Source organism: Spea bombifrons, chromosome 12 (assembly GCF_027358695.1).
Source record: "Spea bombifrons isolate aSpeBom1 chromosome 12, aSpeBom1.2.pri, whole genome shotgun sequence".
In the NCBI taxonomy this organism is placed as follows: Eukaryota; Metazoa; Chordata; class Amphibia; order Anura; family Pelobatidae; genus Spea; species Spea bombifrons.
In genome coordinates this window covers 31,394,614-31,418,414 of record NC_071098.1, presented here as the reverse complement: position 1 = coordinate 31,418,414, position 23,801 = coordinate 31,394,614, and the positions used below count along the sequence as shown (strand labels likewise).

The 23,801-nt window shown below is 39.0% G+C and overlaps 4 protein-coding genes across 4 annotated transcripts; 2 read left to right on the top strand and 2 right to left on the bottom strand.

The window, feature by feature from the left end:
* Window positions 1-462: 462 nt before the first annotated feature.
* On the top strand, window positions 463-3,227 carry LOC128469605 (alpha-tectorin-like). The gene is made up of 6 exons (XM_053451421.1): window positions 463-640; window positions 1,079-1,114; window positions 1,360-1,484; window positions 1,865-2,146; window positions 2,313-2,426; window positions 2,948-3,227. Exons 1-6 carry the CDS (start codon window positions 604-606, stop codon window positions 3,113-3,115), a joined length of 762 nt encoding a protein of 253 aa, XP_053307396.1. The 5' UTR covers window positions 463-603; the 3' UTR covers window positions 3,116-3,227.
* A 1,207-nt stretch (window positions 3,228-4,434) lies between these two features.
* On the bottom strand, window positions 4,435-11,715 carry LOC128469748 (transmembrane protease serine 9-like). The gene is made up of 11 exons (XM_053451547.1): window positions 11,676-11,715; window positions 11,036-11,192; window positions 10,237-10,490; window positions 9,559-9,698; window positions 8,896-9,088; window positions 8,524-8,632; window positions 6,762-6,856; window positions 6,139-6,295; window positions 5,514-5,767; window positions 5,044-5,183; window positions 4,435-4,693 (listed from the first exon to the last, which is right to left on the bottom strand). Exons 1-11 carry the CDS (start codon window positions 11,713-11,715, stop codon window positions 4,532-4,534), a joined length of 1,701 nt encoding a protein of 566 aa, XP_053307522.1. The 3' UTR covers window positions 4,435-4,531.
* Window positions 11,716-15,083: 3,368 nt separating this feature from the next.
* LOC128469601 (alpha-tectorin-like) lies at window positions 15,084-18,289 on the top strand. The gene is made up of 8 exons (XM_053451417.1): window positions 15,084-15,149; window positions 15,278-15,316; window positions 15,731-15,861; window positions 16,168-16,449; window positions 16,583-16,720; window positions 16,880-17,039; window positions 17,445-17,591; window positions 17,646-18,289. Coding segments are annotated over exons 1-8 (939 nt in total). The 5' UTR covers window positions 15,084-15,109; the 3' UTR covers window positions 17,648-18,289.
* A 775-nt stretch (window positions 18,290-19,064) lies between these two features.
* On the bottom strand, window positions 19,065-22,006 carry LOC128469747 (alpha-tectorin-like). The gene is made up of 7 exons (XM_053451546.1): window positions 21,979-22,006; window positions 21,842-21,880; window positions 21,472-21,602; window positions 21,106-21,387; window positions 20,276-20,413; window positions 19,385-19,544; window positions 19,065-19,242 (listed from the first exon to the last, which is right to left on the bottom strand). The coding sequence occupies exons 1-7, from the start codon at window positions 22,004-22,006 to the stop codon at window positions 19,067-19,069; spliced, it is 954 nt and encodes a 317-aa protein (XP_053307521.1). The 3' UTR covers window positions 19,065-19,066.
* Window positions 22,007-23,801: the final 1,795 nt, after the last annotated feature.

Here is a 23,801-nt window from a genome sequence, read left to right as displayed (position 1 = left end):
TAGAGTATCGGAGAGTAAAACTCTGCGAGTGGCGTTACAAGGGGCCAAGTTAAACCAGAATACCCGGTATTTGTGCCTCGGAAAAAAACAATGGCACGTATGGAATGTTACAGTAGATTGTATCGCGAGTGAGCAACATATTCCAAGCCCACTGTCGCCACCTTGTGGCAATGCTTTGTCATAGCATTGATCCAGAACATGACGAAGCACAAGGTCTCAGGGGCTGAGTTGTCCTCAGTAAGTCCAAGATGCTGCATAAACTCACTCAGGCTCAACTTTGCCCGTTCACCTCTTTGGCCATAGAGGACTCCATTGATGATCTGACCAAAGCCCAGTTTCTTTTAAATGAAGACTCTTCTCAAAACACCTTGAGCATGTCATGAGGTTTTTTTTGGGGGGGGGGGGAGTTATTTTTAGATAATTTAGAATCTAAGATCATTTAGATTCTGACATGATTTCTTGCATCAGTACGGCCATAACGTTCTACAGTAAAGTATTCAGCAGCAGAGATTAACTCCTGCCCTCTCTCACCTGTTAAATAAATCACTTTATAGGTTTCCAGAGTGAAAAGCTCGATGAGCAGACAGATACTGTTGGTCAAGCATGGACCCTGGCTCCGTCTTATTTGTTCTGGTATTCGGTGAGTTTGCAGAAGAGAAGTCACCCCAGTGACCTAATGAGACATCTCTGCACTAATGATACTTAGTAACAGAACATTCCTCTCTTCACTGCCCCGTCCTACTAAATCATGACACGTAATGCTCTACCCTACTGACGTATCCCGCCCGGTCAAAGCAAGAAAAACTTCAAGTCTATAACTCTTTTATGGTTCAGATAATTAACCAACACAAGGTATAGATTTAATTTAACTTATCATTAGACCCTGGAAGCGAAGTCCTTTACAATGTCTCTTCTTTGCTATTTATATGTGTATAAGATATTTTGTTTCTCAAATTGGCCCACGAGGGTCACCAACCATCCACGCTCTACGGATTCGGAATACTCAAAACATTTTTAAAAACATACACTTTTTGTGCCTCAAAATTAGTTTTAACAAACACATTCTTTTCTCTTTCAGTTTGTTCCAGGGCCCAGCATATAGACGCTTCATCAGGTACATTATCCCTGTACATAGACATCTTTATATACAGTTTCTAAGATGGAATATAGAATAAAGGCACAAATATGTGCAATTCCTATATAAATTATTTGCGATTCTTCATTTAGTGGTGCCTTCTGTGGCCTCAGACAAAAATCTGGCCCTGGGTATGGGACATGAGATAGAATTTCAAAGGCCATTTTATCCCTCTTCCTAGAACTTGTTCCACCCCAAATGACACCTTCTCTTTCTATCCTTAGCTCTCCTCTACCCGTATGGGCCGACAACTAATGACCAATTCCTGCCATTTATTGATGATTTCATAGCAACGTTGCATTTAACCGTCAATATTCCTGTTTTTGGACGTGTTTTCTCTACGTTATATGTAAGTAGGTGGTTTAGCTCTCATAAAGTTATCTTTAGTAATCATCATGTTGGAAGAACCATAAGCTCATCTCTACTGGTGGTTCTCCCAAATAGTTTCTTAAGCCACCTCGACTCCAGTTTCATTATGTCTCCCCTCTTAGTACAACGACCTGTCTTCTCCATGACTTTCATCTCAGACCTGTTCCTCTTCTAGTCCAGCCATCTAAGTAGACCTCTCTCCTTCCACCTACTCACTCTTCCGTTCGTTCAGAGGTTGATTATCATTATGCATCAACGGATTAGAGCCCTCATAATGGCCTTACCCAAACATCTTTTAGTAATAGAGAGAGGAGGAGAGCACAGAACCATTTGCATCTGATGTAGCTTCTTGTTTTCCAGATAAACAGCAATGGTCTCCTGCAGTTAAATTATGATGCGTCGCTTCAAAAGCCGAGGGATCTCCCTCTGACCAACGGTGAGGCCTTCATAGCACCATTTTGGGCTGACATGGACCTTTTCAAAGCAGGTGTAATGTACTACCGGCAAGATACGAATGTAGAACTTCTGGAACGGGCAACGTCGGACATCACATCATACTTCTCCAACACAACCTTCTCGGCTCAGTGGGTGCTCGTGGCGACATGGGATAAGGTTGCATCCTATTATTACGACGCTAGCCAGGTATCCTCATTATTTATTCCCAGTCGCCAGTCTCTGAGTGGATTTTAGGGTTGGTTGCAAAAAAAAGGCCATTGACTTGACTGGAAATATGCAGAAATTTACAAAAAGATCTCCTCTTTTTCCTTGAATTTGTCAGACAGAGAACCTTTCTTTTTTCCCTCGACAGTGGAACACATTTCAGGTCGTCCTGACCACAGACGGGAATTTCACTTTTGTTCTCTTTAACTACATTGACATAAATTGGCCCCAAAACGCAACGTCTAAAGAGCAGTCGGCCCTGGTAAGTTTGTCAATACTTAGAATAAAGTGAGGCGTATTCGGGGGAATTCGGGGGAATATGATACAGGATAAAAAAAGGAAAAGAAATATGAGGCTATTAAAATGAAGATGCTTAGATACAACGAAAGGACAGATCATTAAGTAATTGATACAATAACCAGAGATTAACTGCCAACAACCTCTATTTGTAATAAAATAACAAAGATGATAAGATAATATTTAAGAACAATGATAAACGGGGAAAAAAAAGAGAGAGAAAAGGAAAAATGAGAAGAAGAAGAGAGGAAGGAAGAAAGGAAGGAAGTGTAAAGAAAGAGAGAAAGAGAGAAAGAAAAAAGAGATAAAGAAAGAGAGAGAGAAAGAAAGAAAGAAAGAAAGAAAGATGAAAAAATGATTTGCGGAAGGGAGTAGGGAAGAAAGGAAGGAAGCGTAAAGAAAGAGAAAGAAAGAAAAAGAAAGAAAGAAAGAAAAAGAACAGAAGGAATGTTGCCTTTTTTTTTTTAATAAACTGATGCTTCGCAGGCCGGTTTAAACAGTGGCAGCAGCAGAGGTTTCTACGAATTACCCCAGTCACTGACCTCAGACATCCTGAATTTGCCCCAGACAAGTAATGTTAACGTTCCGGGACGATGGGCCTTCAAGGTCGACAAACTGATTCCTGAAGACGTCAGCGGGGTTATTGGTAGGTGAAGCGATTATTTATTGCAACACATGAAACATGAAACACATTTACCCAAAAAATAGTTTTACTTAATACCTGCGCAGGAATATTAACCCTTACTTATCTTGCTTCAATGACTGTCAATATGTATAAAAAGTTGTATTTAATAACTGGTGGATGTCTTCACGTGGTTTTGGCTGGTGAATTCATTAGAGTTTTAGCTAAAGGAAAGATAAAAAGGGAAATCTGTGAGAATTAACGGATCATTGCGTCTGGATGAGAAGGGAATTATTGGAAAATACCCAAATCTAAAGTATTTTTACCATTTCATGTTGCTTCTTGGTATCTACAAACTATGTTTGTCGGTTTGATAATTTGATCAAAATGAAAAAAAGAAATCTTCCAAAAACGTCAGTTTAAGTAATTTGTGTGGTAAGTATATATTTTCCAATAAAGTAGGTTTAAGACATTGCATTTTTTTTTCTGATGTTATAAGATTTCACGTGTATGCGGAATGTGAAGAATTGTTTCTTATTAATATTATTTTTTATTATTATTTTATTTATTTTTCAACTCAATTGACCAAAAAAATAACTGATATATATAAAAAGTACATACTATGTGTGATATATAAAGTTAAAAAAAATGCTTATTTTTAAAAACTTCTACAAATAACAAGGTTTCTTAGAAAAAAGAATCTGTTTCAAGGTAAGTTAATTATTGTGTTTAATTGTTGATCAACGTGAGTCACCCTTATCCAAGACCATCTAATCGGCCAACGAGAAGAATTGGCCATTTTGATGGAAATTCCTTGGTTTCTTCAGCGTGTCTTCAGGTCACTCGCCCCAAAGTCTCGTTTGACGTTCAGACGAATCTTCTTGACACTTTCTCTGTTTAGCTTTATGACGGTACGTAGGTCTTTAACTGGTTAGAACGGTCCTGAAAGAGGACAGGGAGCCGAGCTCCACCAATATTTTTCAACAGACAAGGGAAGGACCTTGCCGTGGTTCTGTTGCTCACAGTCTGAGGAGGTCCCTGCAGCCAGGAGAAGAGGTCATAGGTGCAAACATAACAAAAGATAAGAGACTTACGATATATATATATAATTCTAGTGAGAAAGACATTAGCGTACAAGCTGGTGTCTAGGGAATGTGGTCAACGTGGGCCAGGATGCAGTTTCATCCCCGACTGTGCTAACGCTTCCCAAACATAACAGACACAATGAATACATAAGACACCAAAAAAAGTATTCTGGAAATACTGGGACACAGCTGTGATTGGGTATTGGATGCTTTTTTAAAGCCTAAATATCCCAAAAATGTGTTACAGTGAAATTTCTAGTGATTGGTCATTGTTGATGCATTGGAATTTTATTTAAGTATATTTCTTTTAAACTGTTTTGAGCATCTTGTCCTCGTCCAGAATACACCGGCTCGATCCGTCGTTCAGATACAGTCTCCGCTTGCCATTGTGTCTTGGATCCAGTTCAGATATTTGCAGACTTTGGTGTAGATTCCTGGTTTATTTGCTTCCCCACACGGGACATTCCCCCAGGAAGTGATGCCATGGAGTTTACCATCGCAGACCAAGGGTCCCCCCGAGTCTCCCTGCATTAAAACAGAATGTGGGGTGAACATTCCTTACGGAAGAGATACAAATTAGCAGCGTTCATCGATGTTCTATCCCCCATCGCCCACCCAATGTTTCCACACTTCACCCACTTCCTGTCTGTGATGGTGGATTTATGGCTTCTGGCATGTCCTCCTACTAGATCATTGAACCCTCCTCAACTCTATGGCTCGGACATGTGATACAGACAGCCAATTGGAACCCCTTCAGTTACACCACAGAATTATACCACAACTGTGTTGGGCTCCATAAACCTGGCCTGGCTTCAATCAAGCAAACCCCCCAAATTATTGACCATTTAGATGCGTAGAGACGCCATGGCTCTGACCTGGCAGGAATCCTTCCCTCCTTCCATGACCCCGGCACACAACATGTTGTCATTAATCTCATCAGAGGGATACGCTTGCTGGCAGACGGATGTAGAAAAGGTATTGACGTTCACACAATGCAAGGCATCAGGAAAGGTCGCTGGGGAGGTGAAAAAACATTTAATGCATTGAGTTTTGAGTAATTCTTATATTTTTCTAAACAGAAACTTGGTAGCAAAACCAATGTTTTTTGTATTTTATTTATTTAGGGTGCTTTTCCCATTTTCCCTCAAAGGTTTAGGGCCACCTTACGTATCAACCCAGTAGAAATCATTTTAATGGTTGAACCCAGTGATGGACATGATTTTTTAACCACAATTGATTAGGAAACAGTTTCTACACGACCAAGAAATGGAAACCTGAGTCTACAAACATGTGCTCATAGCGTTAATGTATGCGCAGGAAGTGTCCGATGATGTCATGATGTTACCTGTAGGACTGGTCAAGGTTCCCCAGCCTGACACAAGGCAGCTGGCTCCTTCGGCTACCTCGGGACAGCCAAGCGGGATTGTTTGAACGTATGCGTTGAGGCTGACTGGAGATGCAAGTTTTAATAGCATGATGTCATTAGTGTAGGTATAAGGGTTAAATTCTTTATGAGGACATATCTTTTCGGCATAGTTGAACTGTTCCTTGCCTTCGTAAACCAATAAGTTATGATCCCCGAGTCGGACCTGTATACTCCTAGATAATAAAAAATAAAAAACTAGAGATAAGATCCAACATAGACTTTCATAAGTCAGAGAGTCTGGCTGACTGATTAAGACTGAGCCATTCTATTATTCCATAATGTCTGCTACACTATAACATTCCACTGGTTTTTTATGGTGATTTAAACATTTAAACTTTCCCACAGGCAGTATGATAAGGAGTCGGGGGGTTTAGTAGATCGGGGCTCAGATAACAGAGCGAGAATCATACAAATGGCTGATATGCAGCTGCCACAATTATGGGGTAAAAACTACGACTGGTTAAATTGAGGAAACTGCTAAATATCTCCGGCATAATCTGAGCCCAAAATGATTTATTCCGGGGTATTTTGTGTAATTACTCACGGTAGGTTGCAGTGAGCAGCCGTCAGTACCCAGTTTTCATCGATCAGGACCCCACCGCAAACATGTTCATCAAAGTAATAAAGAGCGCTTTGCCAGGGCTGAGAGTTAGGGGCGCATTCCGTGCCCCCAATAATCCGGTTAAGAACCTGACTGCGAACTAGAAAAAAAAAAACATACTATGGATGAACAGAAAGATACACGTCGGAAGTGGGGCGGTAAATGCGCCTCATTGGCCAATCACATCTGCTACAATGTAACATTCCATTGGTTTTTGTGAAAATTGCTCCACTTTTAGAATTTAGCCCCCAAAACTGATATTTTTTTGTCTTTATTCCTCAAACATAACTTCAGAAACACTAAGAGAAAAAAAAATGACCCTGTATCCGAGCGAGTCTCCCCCTCCGCATTGTTTCAATAAGTAATTGTGACCGTATCATTTAGTAATTATAAGCTACCAGCTGTGCATTATTCCATGAAACCAAACCAAATCAGGGATAAAAACAACCCGTAATTAAACTGTAATTAACCAAATTAACCAAATGGAAGCCTGAAGCATCAGACCGCTGAGGTTTTGTAGGATAAAACCAGAAATTTTACTTATTTTCCATATAAAACGTACTCACCCACAGGTCCTAGCAGAGCTGCTATAACCAGGACATACATTTTGGAAATAAAGCGTGCGGGAAACCGTTCAGCGTCGCCAAGACCTGCTTTTCGGCTCATAATTAAGATAAGAGAGTAAATTATTAACAAAGGAAATATATGATCGCTCCAAAAATTTTTTACATTTTTTTCTTCATTTCCTTCTTACAAGTATGAAAATCCCAATATTAAAATAAGTACGATTTCTGAAATATCATAAAATACCCATTTTGTAAAAGCTGTGAGAATTTTATGAACGATTTCAAAATCCTTGGAATATTCACATTTTCTCGTATTTTATTTTCTTAATTTTTTTTCTAGCTAAGGAAGCAAATTTCTTCCACACTTTCGGCTCAATGTAGACTTTTTATACGTAGAATGTTCTCTTCAGAATAATTCCAAATAGAATTTTTTTTGTTTTCTTAAAATTTTTACTGTAAGCTGTCTCACGTTTTCCTTTCAATTACTTACATTTGAAACGGTTTAATTGAAGATATAATTTTAATAATTAAAATCTCACCGTTGCCAAAAGTGGCAAATTTGTGAAGCTAAATAAATAATTAAATAAAATATTTATTTATTTAAAATACATTTTTTTTAAAAAAAAGAGTGTTTGGTCATCAAGGTAAAATGTATCCTCTAAATGGTTAAACGTATTCCGAGATACACGTTCCCTCGGCACCTGCTCATTTCTCAGCTTGTTCGGAGCGCACAACTGTGCGATTTTCCACGATACGCGGGGAAAAACAGTTGGCAGGAAAGCGAAAGGAAAGAACGTAGAACGTCCCAGCGGAGAAAGTTTATCAAAAGGGGTACTAATTCTAGTGCGTCTTCCAATAAACAGACGCAAGTTGCAATGCCGAGCTCCTCTTGTTATGTCCTTGATGTAGTAGAGAAAGTCGTAGAGAAAGTCGTAGAGAAAGCATGCCTTGACCGAGCGTCAAGTACGTTGACTTAGGTCTGTCTGAAGATAAAGACTTAAAGGGGGGTTTTAGAATTTGGGCCTCACAATGTTGCGAAACGTGTTGGTTCTACACCCACGACCAACGCATTCCACCCGCCTTTAAGGTATTTGTAAACCCTTTACATTGTACTGTTATCTATATGCCCCAAGGATGTTTTGGACATATTGATCCTTTTACTGGATAGAAAACATTTTAGGTAAAAGTCTATTTTAGGTCTATTTTAGGTAAAAATATGTGTATCTGAAACGAGTCAATATCTGCCATTACTGACCCCACATTCCTTGTCATGGTGTTGAGTAATGTGGGATAAAATGTCTTCGTCCCAAAGAAAACTATCATTTTTATTCAAATATCTTGATATATAATTTGTAACTAAATAAAATTATTCTTCGCCATTGGTTTGTGGGTTTGCTACTCTTTCAATGAATGGTTGAGCGTGACTTAACTTCACAATTTAATGCCAAAGAATAATATTTCTTGGGCAAATAAGATTGGGTGACCTTATGCCAGAAGTTGTAATGGATTAGCAATCGATGGAAATGCGTCCAGAGGTCTTTCTCCTGGGTTCCCCCACTTTCTAGGTCTTATAAATATATTTCATACGACATGGTGGGTCGATGAGTCAGCTCATCTTCAGATGGACTTACATAGGCCTGCTTGGTCTAGGAGGAGGTTTAGTTGATACCAGGTTTAATATTCATACAATCTACACACTGGTCTAGTTCCTTGAGGAATAAACACCAACGTATTATGATGTGATTTAATTTTAGATGGATACATTGAAGTGTTCATGGAATCAAGTCCAAAAACGTGTGGTTGGTGGAGGTTCAGCTGCTCTAAGCGCTCATCTTGTACCAATTTAAGACTCTTGTGATGCTTCGAAACCACTTAACAAAAATACAAAACAAACTTTAATTTGCATTAAAAGTAAAATTTAAAAAATAAACAAGTCTCTTAGGACACAGACCATGAGTTATGGTTGAATATCCTAATGCATACTATGATTTCGCTACCCAGAGGCCAACAAGAGATCACTAGTGGCTCCTTAACGTTATAGTAATTAATTGTAGCCCCTAGGTGAATAATTGGTACTTAGACGCTGAACAGATTTAAAGTAGAGAGTCGCATAGGAGATTATTCTAGATCAGACTGTGGGTTTTATTGGAAGTCATGTTCTGACATTGAGATGGAGTTTCTCTCTCCATGATGTCACTAATCCAGTTGATGTAATTGAAGACTTTGGTATATATCCCTGGTTTGTTTGGCTCCCCGCAAGGTCTCTCTCCCCAAGATGTTATTCCTTGAAGCACAGAGTCATAAACTAAGGGTCCTCCAGAGTCACCCTACAGATAACAAGAAACGCGTTAGATGATCAAACACGAGGCTGAAGTCAACAGAACCATAAAACTACACGATATGATAAAAAAAACAAACCCAATAACCATTTCTTCATTCTCTAATATTGTTTGTTACCTGTAATCAATACACTTTTCAAAGATTCCAAAAGCTTTAACGAGTGAGCAAGCCTAAAGCTACCGTTACCTATGGAAAGGAATTGAGTGGTGGGACCACTGCATAGACAGTGGAAGGTATTAGAACTATCTGTGGTCAATCAAACTCTGGAGTGTATGTCCCAAGATATGAGCTCAAATTTGATATGACCCCTGTGCAATTTAGGGAATTTAAGCTTTTGTTGACTTCAAAGAGATCTCGGCTCAGCAGAAGGTGGGTTGGAGGGGTTATTGGTCACAGGTCCATTGGACATTTGCCCAGTGCCCCTGGAGTTTATATGGTGGATATTGCGCGATCTCACCTGGCATGAGTCCTTCCCTCCTTCCACGACTCCTGCACAGAGCATATTGTCAGTAATCACATCGTTTGGATAGCGTTCTTGGCAGACAGACATGGACACCACTGTGATGTTGACGCACTGTAGCACATCTGGGTATCTCTCTGATGGACACAGAAATGCGATGGTTACAACACAATCAGAAACACAACAGGCTTCATACACTTTCTTATCTATTGTTTAATGATACTTTGATGCATTCAAGCTTCACGTTCAGCCATTAAATTACATTTTATTCATTGAGGACAAGACTTCAATGGCCCTATTTTTGTATATCCACCAATACTGTATTGGCTACAATGCTGGGATAAATGATATCTCCAAGAAGGTTACTCCAGCCCAACATCTTTGTGACCTTCAGATATGGTAATATATCACAGGACAAGTGTCATATACAGTCCTAAAAGGGTGGTTTAAACCCATATGGTTGGTTTTAAACTAACAATTTAGTTTGTTTCCAGTGCCTGGAGTGGAGATTGAGATCTGAGTAGAAGACTTCTTTCATCATTGGCTCCCTCATCTTGATTAGAATGATAATTCCTAAACTTGAATTGTATTTTGGATGTGTTATGTTTTTGTTGACCGCTACACATGTCATCACCTCCAGGTTAGCATTCTAACGCATAATGTATACTCTGTTACCATCAGGGCTAGTGGTGGTCCCCCATCCTGACGTAAGACAGTTTGTTCCTTCTTCTGCCACCTGCCAAGGCAATGGGATAGTTTGTATGTTTTGGTTAAGGGTTGCCGGTGATGCTAGTTTGAGAAGCATGATGTCACTGTCATATGTCACAGTGTTGAAGTCACTGTGGCAAAACTGTTTCTCAGCATATGTGAGCTGCTCAAAGTCTTCAACCATCTTGAGGTTGTGCGCTCCAAGTCGAACTTGGATGTTCCTGTATAGACAATACACATATGAAAGCATACATATACTCAGAACTGCCTACAAGAAGTCACTCCATCAAAAGGGGCACTAGCTATTCGGGGCCACATTTCTAATAGGGTACATTAAGCAGTCAAGTAGAAATGTATACATTTGACTACAATGAAAGAGGACATCTCTAAATGGCCAGTCCAGTACCTCCTACCATTAGGACCACCAAGCCACCTCTGGTCATAAAGGAGATGGGCCCCTGACCCATAACCCAATAAAAAGGCTTAGTGGACCCTAATATGCAGCAGTAACTAACACGGCTCAGGACAGGAACTAATGGGAAAGGTAATCAGGTGACTCATTAAACAAGTCAACGGGAAATATTTGCATATGTTTCTGAGAATGTTACAAAACTTTTATACACAAGAAGCTCACGTTCTGGTAAACACTTTCCATCGGTGACATTGCATTAGTCACTGGGAAACAAGTAGGTTTAGAATACAATTCCCATCATCCCTAGGTATTTCGCAATGCTGTAGTTGGTAAAAAACAGATCTAAACACCTACGACATGTAGCAATGAGCTGCTGTCAGCACCCAGGATTCATGTATCAGGACTCCGCCGCAGATAAACACATCAAAGTAGTATAAGGCCACCTGCCACGGCTGTGAATGGGAGTCACATTCTTCACCTCCGATGATACGATTGACGGCGTGAGCCTTAGCTAGAAATAAAACAGACCGGGCTGAGTCAGGAGCTCCGTACCGACAACCATACACATTGCTACTTTGTTTCAACATCCATTTCTCTTTAACTCGTTTCTTCTTCATCTTTGATAAAGGATCTCCTTTGATCATTCAAAATGGTGGTCTTCAAGGAGAATGGTCTTTTCTACTTAAAAGAAGCACTGACAGAGGGGACATTCTCCAAATCTTAGCACCTCACCTTAATGCCACCTTCCTTCAGATATCATACCTAGGAGACCAACTGCGGACATCCCAACACGTCTACATATATGTGATGGGTAGCTTTCCAAGCCTCCACATTTGGGCTCTTCAGGTTCTCATAACAGGATTCCATGTCTGGAATCTTGGAGTTCCATTAAAAAGCCAAGACTGTTGAAATCAAGAACGTTCCGGGCAATCATTTTGGTACATTGTATCATTTGGATAAGGTATAATTCGTTTATGTTCTAGGTTCGTCTTACCTGCTGGTCCCAGCAGAGCCGCTATGAACAGTAAAAGCATCTTGGAATCGAGGCATGAGAAAATCAACGTACTGTTTCCCTTTTTAATCTGTTTTTTTTTTTTTCGATCACAAAGTAAATGATTAACGATATAAAAAAACACTTTCCTTTCAGCCCGGTCGAGACAGCTGAGGACGTTCAAGTGGAAATGTGTAGTGCATGAGTCTGTACAGTGTATTCACCAAAACCATTCTCCAAAAGATGTTTTTTTAATAAACATTTAAGGTTTTTTTTGAAGTTTCCAGTTACTTTTAGCAGGTTTCTCTGCTTGACCTCCATATTGCGTAAAAAAAAAAATCCAAAATGGACCCGCTGCCGGATTGGTTGCTCATTTCTAAAAAAAATATTGGATTAATTAAATTTGCCGATAATATAATTAGTTCTATGCCGGGTGGAAACACATAAAATAAACATATTTTTAGGTACATGGAAGGCTAAATATTAAATATATAAAATGAGTTTCTCCTTTAAGATCAATGGCACCAACCGAGACCCAAAGGTCCCCTCATCTGCCCGTTTCCCAGGTGATTCTTGGCATCATTGGGGTGATTTCCAAGGCCATGGTTGGAATGATTCCATTAGGAAGCGATTAGAAGGTTTGATTCCTGTAGTTACCCATTGGATACATTTCCCTACAAACACGTTACTTGTGTTATTAGACAGTAATATCAGTAATATCTTCTCGAGGGCTGATATGACACCACGTGATGATGTCACACTATAGTGAAGTCATAATGGAAATCGTTGACCATGACTCAATCTCATGGCGTCCAGTATCTCTGTTTGAGAACATTTCTGAGGTCCTTCAAAAGGTTCCTCTTGTCTTGGATCCCGTTTTGGCTAGTGGGGTAAAAGGACCTCCTTTCGCCTGCCACCCATTCATGGAGGATCTGTGCCTTGGGATAGGAATATGGCTCCTGAATCTAAGACAAGACCAACGAATGATGGTCGGGTGACTAGACGGGGGCCGAATGGGGTTTCTATGTTCTTTTTCATCGAGTTAATATATAAACGGATGATCTTCAAAAATTCAAGGTTGAGGTTCCACTGATAAACCTGACAAGTTTGCCAAATTGTATGATGTCACCCACTTTATTGATGGATCCATCAACTTTATTGACTCTCTGGGCAGAGAAGGTCGGGAAGAATGCATGAGAGAAAAGTTGAAATGTTTAATCCAAACACGAGACGCTCCACAAAGACGCAATATTTGGCGTTAGTGCTTGTGGCCATGAGAAGAGAGCTTTCGAGAAGATACTTGTTTACCATCACACCTCAGGGAATTATCCGCTCTCCGCGTCTTATTTACAGAAGAATAAACTATTTGCTAAACCAAGAGCTTTAAAGAACAAACAACAATTAAGACCATTAAAAAAAATAAAGTCCCCTTCCTCTTCCTGCTGAGACTCAGAAAAGGGACCTTTTAGAGTTCAAGCGTCGGGTATCGTTTAATTATTATTATTATTATTTATTTTATATAGCGCCATCAGATTCCGCCCCAATGTTACAAAATTATGAACCAGAATGTTTTCCACCCAAAAAAAAAAACATTTTTTTTTTCAAAATTACCTTTTATAGGAGGCATTAAGAGTTAGATTTTAGAGCTTTTTATGTTTCAAAATATTGATTTATGATTAAAAAAAAACAAATATTAATTATTAAACCACCTGGCGATATATATATATATAAAACGCATCAACTTATGTATTGAGATGAAACACTTATATGTAACAAGCCAGACAAGGAATGTTGGTAGCCCACCCAATAATATATGTATACATTACTGAGAGGGTGGTAGATGAGTGGAACAGCCTCCCAGCAGAGGTGGAAGAGGGTAATACAGTGAGGGTATTAAACACGTATGGGATAGACATACGGCTCCTGAATCTAACACGAGACCAACGACTGATTAAGGTTTCAGTCTTTACAGCAGGAGAAACGGGGGACTAAATGGGGGCCAAATGGGGCCGATCTGCTGTTTCTGGGTTTCTAGGTTTAAACGCTCCTTGAACGCTTTTGGTTATTAACGAAGAGATTTCTGATGTAACGTGGCGGTGAAGCCGGGAGCGGATTAAGAGCTGGGCTCTTGTGTGGTTTTTGGCCGCAGAGACTGTTGGTTTTCGCCGTAAGCTGACGGAATTCTCACCGATTCCAACAGAAACGATTAAACAGAAGTGAATTCAGCGATAAGCCCCGGGCCTGGAAAAGAAAACACTCAGAAAATGGCAGCGATCCAACGCAAACAAGACGATGTTCACCATACAGTAACAGGAGCATGTATCGACATACCTCCCAAGTGTCCCTGCTTAGTTCTGCCAGTCCCTCTTTCCTCCACCGATGCCCCTCTTTTGCACAAGCTCAGAATGTTTGCTGGGTATGAGGGTATCACGGAGTTCTACAGCCCTAAAAGCCCCGATAATGTGTATAATGTAGAACCTGCCTGCAGATCGGCCCCATTAGGCCCCCGTCTAGTCGCCCGTTTCTCCTGCTGTAAAGACTCAAACCTTAATCAGTCGTTGGTCTCGTCTTAGATTCAGGAACCGTATGTCTATCCCGCGAATGTTTAATACCCATCACTGTATTACCCTCTACCACCTCTGCTGGGAGGCTGTTCCACTAATCTACCCTCTAGTGCTTTCAACTTTTAACGCAACAATGAGACCTCTTGAGGCCCTTTGAGTAGAAGGACTGTTCAAATAGGTGTGAAAGGGAAAGCATAACGTGCAAACATACCCTAATGCTACAATAAGTGCTCGTTAAACATACCTCTCCCTCGCATCTAACCACAGAACAGTCAGGGGTGGTTCGGCTAGAATTACCCCTTCTCCCTGCCCCGCTTCCCCATCATATAAACCACGTCCAGAACTCCGTTCCAGAGTCGACGGTTCGTCTCACACAACAAACAGGTAAAAAAAAAATCTCTAATTTCATCAGCAAATTGTATCAAATTTATTACAAAATGGTGCGTTGTTATATAATTGTCAAAATGTATCAATTTCCTCTACAATACAGTTTTTATATTTGGGTAATTTTTATATTTATCTGGTTAATTATACAATATTTTACTTGTATTTATTTTTACCAATTTTTTTTTTCTTCTATATATATATTTGTATTGTGTAACATTTGAAGATAAATATTTAAAATATATCTCCAAAATGTTAATATCGACTATTCGCATAGGGTAAAAAAAATTAAAAAAAAAATTAAAAAAAATATTCAATTAAATGGTTTTTTTTAGCATAACAATTAGAATAAAAAAAAGTATTTGGAGAGGTTTGTGCAAATAAGATTAAAGAGACTAAATGTAGCCCCGGTCACGCATTTCTGTATGGATTATTGAGCTTTCTATATGTTTTTTATAGGTATATTTCTCATCCGGCAGTCGGGTAAAGATGGCGTCTCCCAGGAAAAGCTTTCCCCTCCTGGTATTTGGTGAGTATTCGGCACTTCAAGAGAAATACGGACGGATCTTGTCAGCGAAAGACTTTAACAACCCGTCTCTCTCCCCCCCTCCCTCTCTATCTCTCTCCCTCTCTCTCTCCCTCTCTCTCTCTCTACAGTTCTGATCTCATCTCTCGGCCAAGGATTTTGCCAATCAAGTAAGGGATCCCGCGGTTTGGAATTAAAAAGAGAGGATTGTAACCTTTCTAAACGAAATACGAGAACCTTCACGTCCAGGAACTACCACCTCCATTTATTTTCTTTTTTTTGTTTCTTTTTTGGTTTTTTTTTGTTTTGTTTTTTTTTGAGAAAACTGTCTGGAAAATCAGAATTTTGAGATTAATGGAAATTTAGATTTGTGAATTTGTATTCACCTTTTGTTCCCATTTTAGACATTGTTATTGGATAGATAGATAGATAATAGATAGATAGATAATAGATAATAGATAGATAGAAGATCGATAGATAGTAAATAGATAATAGATAGTAGATAGATAGTTAATAGAATAATAGTCTTTTTTCTAGATAAAGACATAGAAAACTGTTCATCTCAATTGTCTCCACTTTTTTAGAAACTCTGCTTTATCCATATGGACCGTCTCAAGGCGACAAAACTACTCCGGTGGAAGACGACGGGACTTCCGGTGAAGTTCCCATTTCTGAGGAATTTAAGTTCTTCAGTAACGGATACAGATCACTTTACGTAAGCGAAATATTTTGCGTATTTTTATCCCTTACGCATTTTGGAAGGAAATTGATCTCAGGCAGAATCACTAGACACCAAATTCTGATGGAAATCGAGTGGTTCTGCCCCAAAATGGTTTGTGGACCTCCAGCATGGGTCAGATCTTGGTGGACCACAAGAAGACCTGGCGCCCAATGGTTCTGGGATTGTAACTATGTTACTGAACCATATTGTAACATATAACTTGTCTATATGGTCCAAAGTCATCAAAATTTAACATGAATGGTGATGATCAGATTTGTATCGATGATTTGTTATTTTTAGGTTAATAACAATGGGGTGATTTCCTTCAAAACCGCCGTCTCCCAATACACCCCCGATGCTTTCCCGCTGACTGAAGGAGAAACGTTTGTCACCCCATTCTGGGGAGACGTGGACAATGATCTCGCCGGAATGGTTTACTACCGGGAGAGCAAAGACGCCGATCTGTTGAATACGATCACCAAGGACATGGAGAAGCACTTACCAGACCTGCATTATGCCGCCACCTGGGCGTTCGTAGCCACGTGGGAAAACGTCGCTTATTACGGAGCAGCATCTAAAAAGGTTCGTCTTTTATGGGGGAAAAACAGTTACTTGGTTTAGAAGTTTCACCCTGTTCATCAAAAGGTTGGTCAAGTTCTCATTCTTACTCATTCCTCACAACTGAATCTACCATTTCAAATATTTTCTAACGTAGACCAACACGTTCCAAGCCGTGCTGACGACCGACGGGTACAGGTACTTTGCAATCTTGAATTACGAGAAAATCCAGTGGACGACGGGAACCGCAAGCGGTGGAGATCCTGAAACTGGATTGGGAGGAACACCAGCACAGGTATTTTAGTTATGAATCCATGAAGATGTATCCACCAGACTGTCCTCCTGGGACATCTTCTGCCAGATAAGACGCTGGTTGACTCAACATTTTCTATCCTTTTTTGGTGATAAATTCGTTTTTATTAACACAATGATATTATCTTTATGAATCCGACAGGCTGGATTTAACAGCGGAGATGATACTCATTATTTCAATATCCCCGGATCCCGAACTCCCGAAGTTTTGAACATCAAGTCTACTTCTAACGTTAACTATCCAGGACGCTGGATCTTCAGAGTGGACAATTTTGAGGTCCCCGGTGGATGTGTCTTCCAAGGTATGAAAGAGTATGATGCCTTAAGATAATGAATACAAGTAGGGGAAGGGTTAAGCTAAATGTTATCTGCGTTGGTGATATTTATTGGTTAGTTTGGTGGTGGTGGCAAAGATTTCCTAATCCTCTCTGCTAGACCACCAATGGTGCAAACCCTCTTGGTTAAAAATGGTATTGATTGGAGAGATGTTTCATAAATTGCTCAGGTAAGGTAGAGGTGGTAATATCTTTGCCTAAGGCAGAAATATTCTTTCCCCTGACCATGAACATAGGCTGATGCCCCTTGGTATGGACTCCTACACTGTTTTTAAAACATATGAAGTCCATCTGAATCTTGATACATTGTTTCCTCGATCGTTTTTAAATCTTCCTTATTAACCTTCTCACGTGAACACATCTTCCATGCAGCAAATTTTGCCATGGAAGGAGAAGAGTTTTGGAAGGACTCTACTTGTACCACCAAATGCAATTGCAATAGCAGCGGCAACGTCGCCTGCGTTGATGAGGCCTGTCCTCAGGGCGCCACCTGCGAGCCATCTGGATCGTTCTTCAAATGTCAAGAGAAAGAGAAAGAACAAGAGCAAGAACAAGAGCAAGACAAAGAACAAGAGCAAGAGAAAGAACAAGAGAAAGAACAAGAGAAAGAACAAGAGAAAGAACAAGAGAAAGAACAAGATCAAGAGGAAATTTGCCTCTAAAATCCTGACACTGCTGAATTATTATGAAATTTAAAGGGATGTTATCCACCTTCCTAGGTATTTCTGTCTGTAATTTAAAATGTAATTTGAATAAAATCTGAGAAGGTCAAAGATAAATTATTAGGGTTAATGATGGTGTCCCTTATCAAAGTGAGGAGCCCAGATGCCTTCTCAAGTAGGTTCTCCTAGGCTTTTCAAGTAGTAGCTCTCATCGTGTAACGTCCTTGCCTCTCGGCTAAGGCTCCCAAGAATAATTAAGAAAATCCAAGTGGAGGTTCACGGGCATCATTTGGTGGAGGGAGATATTTTTGCCATTTGCTGAATACACTTACCTGTTACAAGGCAGAGATCCAGGAAGGAATTTAATGTCCCTTTTAATCTTAGGACATAGACCCTTTTTAGTAGTCAACCATTTAGTAGTGAACCTTCTTTAATTCACTCATTAGCGTAGAATTATGTTAAAATATAAATTCTTCAAACATTCCATATGCCCCAACCCAAACTTCAACATTCTTCTTAAATGTAAACGTAGATGAAATAAAATATGGATTATCATATTTGGTGCAGAATGTTTTTTTTGTTTCTTTTCCATGAACTGTAGGATCCAAAGGTAATTAATAATAGTCAATAATTAATAATCAAGATATTAAATAGCTGGGGAAACTACCGAGGTTGGCTCTCTCCTCTTGCTATTCAATGGCATGAAATATCTAAACTGGATTGCAATGGGAAGACCTGGAAAATTGATCACCTCATCTAGTTTTTGAAGACCATGGGACTGGTTGTCTCTGGCCGATTACACTAAGGTAGAGAGGGACTTCCGTTACAGTTGAGGGCAATTATTGGTGAAAGATGGAGGAGATAGGTTTAGAATTGGGTGTTGAGCCTTGACATCTCTTTAACAAAGTTCTATGGATGGGATAAGGACCATGGGGACCTAGTCACCCCAGTTTGGGTTAACCAATTTGAATGACTCCATGGTTTGTGTGAAAACAGTACTCTGGAGTAGTGGAATGTAGGGTCCCATACCTGTTGGAGAACAACTCATATCCCTCACGGACATCGAAAGTATATGAAAGGGATTTTAACCCATTTAAACCTCTAGGCCACCACCGGTTCATCCCCCATCCTAACGTTAAAGCCATGCTCAACAATAAAGATGGAAAAACATCATCTAGGCATTTGTAAGCAATTGTTTTTATTATAGAATTCCTGCCAGCTGCCGTTTAACATCCAGCCTTTACCCGGAACGCGGAATCAGACTTAGTTTTTCTGTAAAGTGGTCAGTCTGTCTTCATCAGGTGGGAATTTCGTTTCCATGGTGACGGAATTTCAAAAACAGCTCCCGAGACTGATCTGACAGGTGAAGCGCCAAGCGGACGGCTGGCAGACCAAAGACGCAGGACAGGACTCCTCGGTACACGCAACTTCTCCGTCTGTGTTACAAACACATTTAGTCTCACAGGTTTCGTCCTTCCAGAAGGTGTCGTTGTATCGGGCAAAGTTGGCTGGAGATGCGGAAAAAAAGTTGAAAATTATATATCGAGACATGGACTCTTTTTTCTTGTCTACTCTTATTTTATCTGTGTAAACAAGTTTTAGCTAAGGAAATAACTGAATTAAAGAACATCAACTCGAGTTTGAATGTACCTTCAAAAACACAGCCACCAGGCGCCTTGAATGCATCCACTTGGAAGACCCAACGTCCGGGCACGTTGACGTTGGACGTATGCCCGATGTTAATGATCTCATCCGTTCTAGAGCCGGGAATATTGAAATAATGAGTCTTGTCCCCACTGTTAAAGCCAGCCTGTGGGGTGTAAAAAAAAGCACACAATGCATCTCTACTGGAACTGCCACTTCCATGACGTTGATCTACAAGGTTGTCCAACAGGCAGTCAATGGGTTTAGAGGGCCAGAAAAAAACCTCTTTGGCTCTCAGCCAGCCCTACAACTTTATAGGTTTTAGGATATTAAGGTAAATTAAGGTAAACCTTATGGGAATAAGTAAGTTCTCCATTTTTGCACATCTCCAAAATAGTTTTGGAACTTTTGTAGCTTTTTTTAACATGGTGGTAAAAATATATATATCCTCAAAAGAAATTAGGGTGATCAGATGTCACTTTAATTTAAAGCCCTGTGGCCAATTTTATTTGTAGTCTTGTCCTGTTTTATGTGAATGTCTATAAGTTCACAAAACCACGTTAGATGCAAATCCACAGGATCATGATCACTAGTTCCTGAGCACCGATTCAGTCGTGAGCCTATACTGCCAACAAGTGGTAACATTTAGTATTGCACATTCTTTGTAAAAAAAAAAAAATATATATAGAAATACAGGATTAGGTATGAAAAACTCTATTTCTAGGGGCATCATTATTAATTTAATTTCTACTTTTTTGTTTTTAGAAACAATCTTTTAAGGTATTTTTAAAGTACTTCTGTTTTGGTAAGCGGGTGGATCTCTATAACAATACTTTACATGAGATGAGATGGATTTATCTCCGGAATTAAATCAGGAGATAAAAATGATTCATGTACCTGGGCAGGGGTGCCTCCTAAGCCCGTTACTCGATTACCGCCACTTGCTGCTCCGGTGGTCCATGTAACATCCCCATAATTCAGTATAATAAATGATCTTTTACCATCGGTGGACAGGACAGCCTGAAACGTGTTGGTCTATAAAATCCAAAACACAACGTTAACACGGCGTATCTCAAATATTACAACGTCTAATGGCAGCCATTTTGAGAAATGTGGGCCAATTGGCAAGAAAGATTGGTTTCCATGGTGACTGCTCTGCGTTTAGAACCTCACACCAGAATGGTCCTTCTTAAATATATCGATGACTCCATGCAGAACATGACAACATGAAATATGTAATATTTTCAGATTATGTAGGTAACGAAATAGACATTGGAGACGTTCACGAGAGACAGAAGCGACACGGAGAGAGAGACTTGAACATTAAACAGCATCTTGATATAATATGTTGACTCTCACGCTAGCCACGTGACATCATTTGCCTATTTTTATGAACGTTTTGGCAGGTTTCCGATCTTTTTGCATATCCTGTTTATTTTCCTGACACAATTAACCATTTAATAACCATTTAATATCTAAACCATGACCATTTTTTTTAGCTAAAAAAGGACCATAGTATTTGTGCTCTGTTAGTTGTTTAGGAAACATTTCTATTTTAAATTAAAAAAAATAATAATTAAAACAAATTATAAATTTATATAATATATTATATATATATATATATTTTTTTATTAATATTTTTCTGCTGTTTTTTTGTGATTTTTATTTTTATTTTTTTTTTGCTTTCTTGTATTTTTGCCAAGACTAAATATGGGAAACAAACAAACCTTTTTGGATAATGAGGAAAAGTAGGCCACCTTGTCCCACGTTGCCACAAAGACCCATTTTGCCTTGTAATGGAGGTTGGGAAAATACTTGTTTATGTCATGAGTTATCCTCTGTAACGTCGGCGGGTCGGTGGTCTCACGATAATACACCTTTCCTCCTAACCGGTTGTCCACATCTGCCCAAAAGGGTGCCACAAAGGGGCTCCCATCTGCTAGCGGGAACGCATCGGGGGTATACTTGGAAACAGAGACTCCAAAAGAAACCACGCCATTATTATTGACCTACAAACGGAAAACAGATATTTCCCATCGTTATTTAAACATATTATTTTATTTTTATATTTAAAATTATATTTTCACACGTACGTAAAGGGATTTGTGCGTCCTTCCAAAAAAAGTGAAGGGTACTGAGATGGGAATGGCACTGGTTGCGCCATCGTCCGCTACTGGAGTTATTTTATCGCCTACCGATGGCCCATAGGGATAGAGCGTCGATTCTAGAGGTGGAAAAAATACAATAAATAGGAAAGTTTACGTAAAGTAAACAGCAGTATGACCTCATAAGTTCTTCGTCGACAATGTCTATGGAAAGCTCTCTTTGGGTATTCACAAAAGGTTTTGAAAGACCTACTTGGATCTTCTCCAGGTAGAGCTTCCACCAGAACATCTAATGAAGCACCCACTAGTTATGGCACAAACCAAGTGAAATGGTGTACATCTCCCAAAGTTTGCTCACCTCCATCGGCAGAGATTCCTCCAAGCCACAATGTCACGGCTGCAACGGAACCACGAGGATTTAATTGACAATTGGATATTTTTTACGATATGTATAAAAAATTGAAACTTCAAATTTGGATTAAATCTTAAACCTACCAAAAATAAGTAACGGGAGACTCCTCATATTGGCGGAATTATCTGATTATCTTCTAAGGAAAAAAATAGAAATTATGAGATTTTGGAATGCTCAGTCTTAATCAACTGAAAGTGTGCCGAGTGCCAGCAGATTGTACTCTAATTAAAGAGGAGACGTCATCGATAGGATGATGATTAGAGCATAAAAAGGTAATTTATATGTTAACATTTTTAAAAACTCTCATCTGTATGTAAGAAATTTTAAATCATATATTACCATTTAAATGAAAAAAATATATTAATTAAATATCCCAGCATGCACCTGGCATCCCTTTCCTAACAGAATATGTTATATATTTTAAAATATTTGTAGATTGAAGTAATGCCGGAATCAGGAGAGCGATGTCTGTCCCTCTTGTATGCAGGATTAAAATCACTTACAAAATTGTTAAAAAAATATATAATTTAATTTTTTTAATTTTTTTTTTTTTTTACAAATCACTTACTAAATTATTTATAAAAATATAATTTAAAAAATATATATATTTTTTTTAATTTACAGTTGTAAAATATTGTTTAAATTCCACACACTAGAACACAAATATTTCTCTACGAACAATAAAAAAACAAGAAAAACCAAGAAAAAACAAGAAAAAATGGAATGGCAATTTCTTGGTGAGCAATGGAGTGCTTCTGCATTTAATTTCTAAATAATAAACAGTGAAGGTTCCCTAGATAATAACCATTTAGTTTATGACTATTAAAAGAATGATGTGTTAGCGTGCGTGGCGGCTCTGAAAAATATATTATTAATAATTTGTTATTTTTAAAAAACTAAAACTCACCCGTCTTCTTTTGCTCATAAATCTCCAACCGCTACTGCGAGAACCTCTACTCCGTCTCCACTTAATGAAATTACTCTAAAAGGCTGTCTGCCTCAGAGCTTTATGTCTTCCGGTTAAATTTAGTGAGAAAAAAAAAAAAGCTCTTTAGGCTGTTATTAGAGTTTGTTTGAATATATTAATTTTTAAGGCTGTTTATTTTCACATGGTTTCAGTGACGGGGGGGGGTTATGTATAAAGGAAAAATATTTACTATGTTAAAAATCTACAGGTTAGAATTTTTTAATAAAGCCCTGAGACAGGGTCGCTGGGGAGAGGCGTCAATCACTTCCATAATTTACTTTATCGGATGCTAATTGGTGCGGAATGTTCCATCATTCCATTATATGGAGGCCACTTGAATGTCCTGGTTCTTCAAGGACACCTCAGATATGGCGTCTAAAAAAAACTATAACGAATACCTTAAAAACTAAAAAAAAAAAGCTAGATACATTTGTTTAAGGTTTCCTTTGCGAAGTTGACTTGGAAAATTGTTATCTTGGACACTCAACATCTTGAACATATTCTGTTGACAGATAAATTGAGCCATTGGATGTCACATTAATTGGCTTTTGTTGACGCAGTATACTTGGAAGAGGACAAATCTGGCAGTGGTACACACACAATGCCATATGTTGACCATCTGGAACCTGAAATGTTTGGCCCGGGCTAAACCTCTGGGTTAGGATTACACAGTGGGGTTGACCAATCAGGTCTACATTCACATGGAGTGGTATGGTCCATCACAATAATAAATAGACATATTAGATGCATGAACTGCATTAAAGAGAATGAAAGGGTTTTTATTTTATATCTAAAACAGACATGATATAAATCACAAATAAAATCTTTATTTCAAGGAGCAAACAAGAATATTCCCGATAAAAAATTAAATCTGTAATAATAATGATGACAGGAATGTATGAAACACACCAGTTATTGCCATTGTAGTCCCTGAATCTA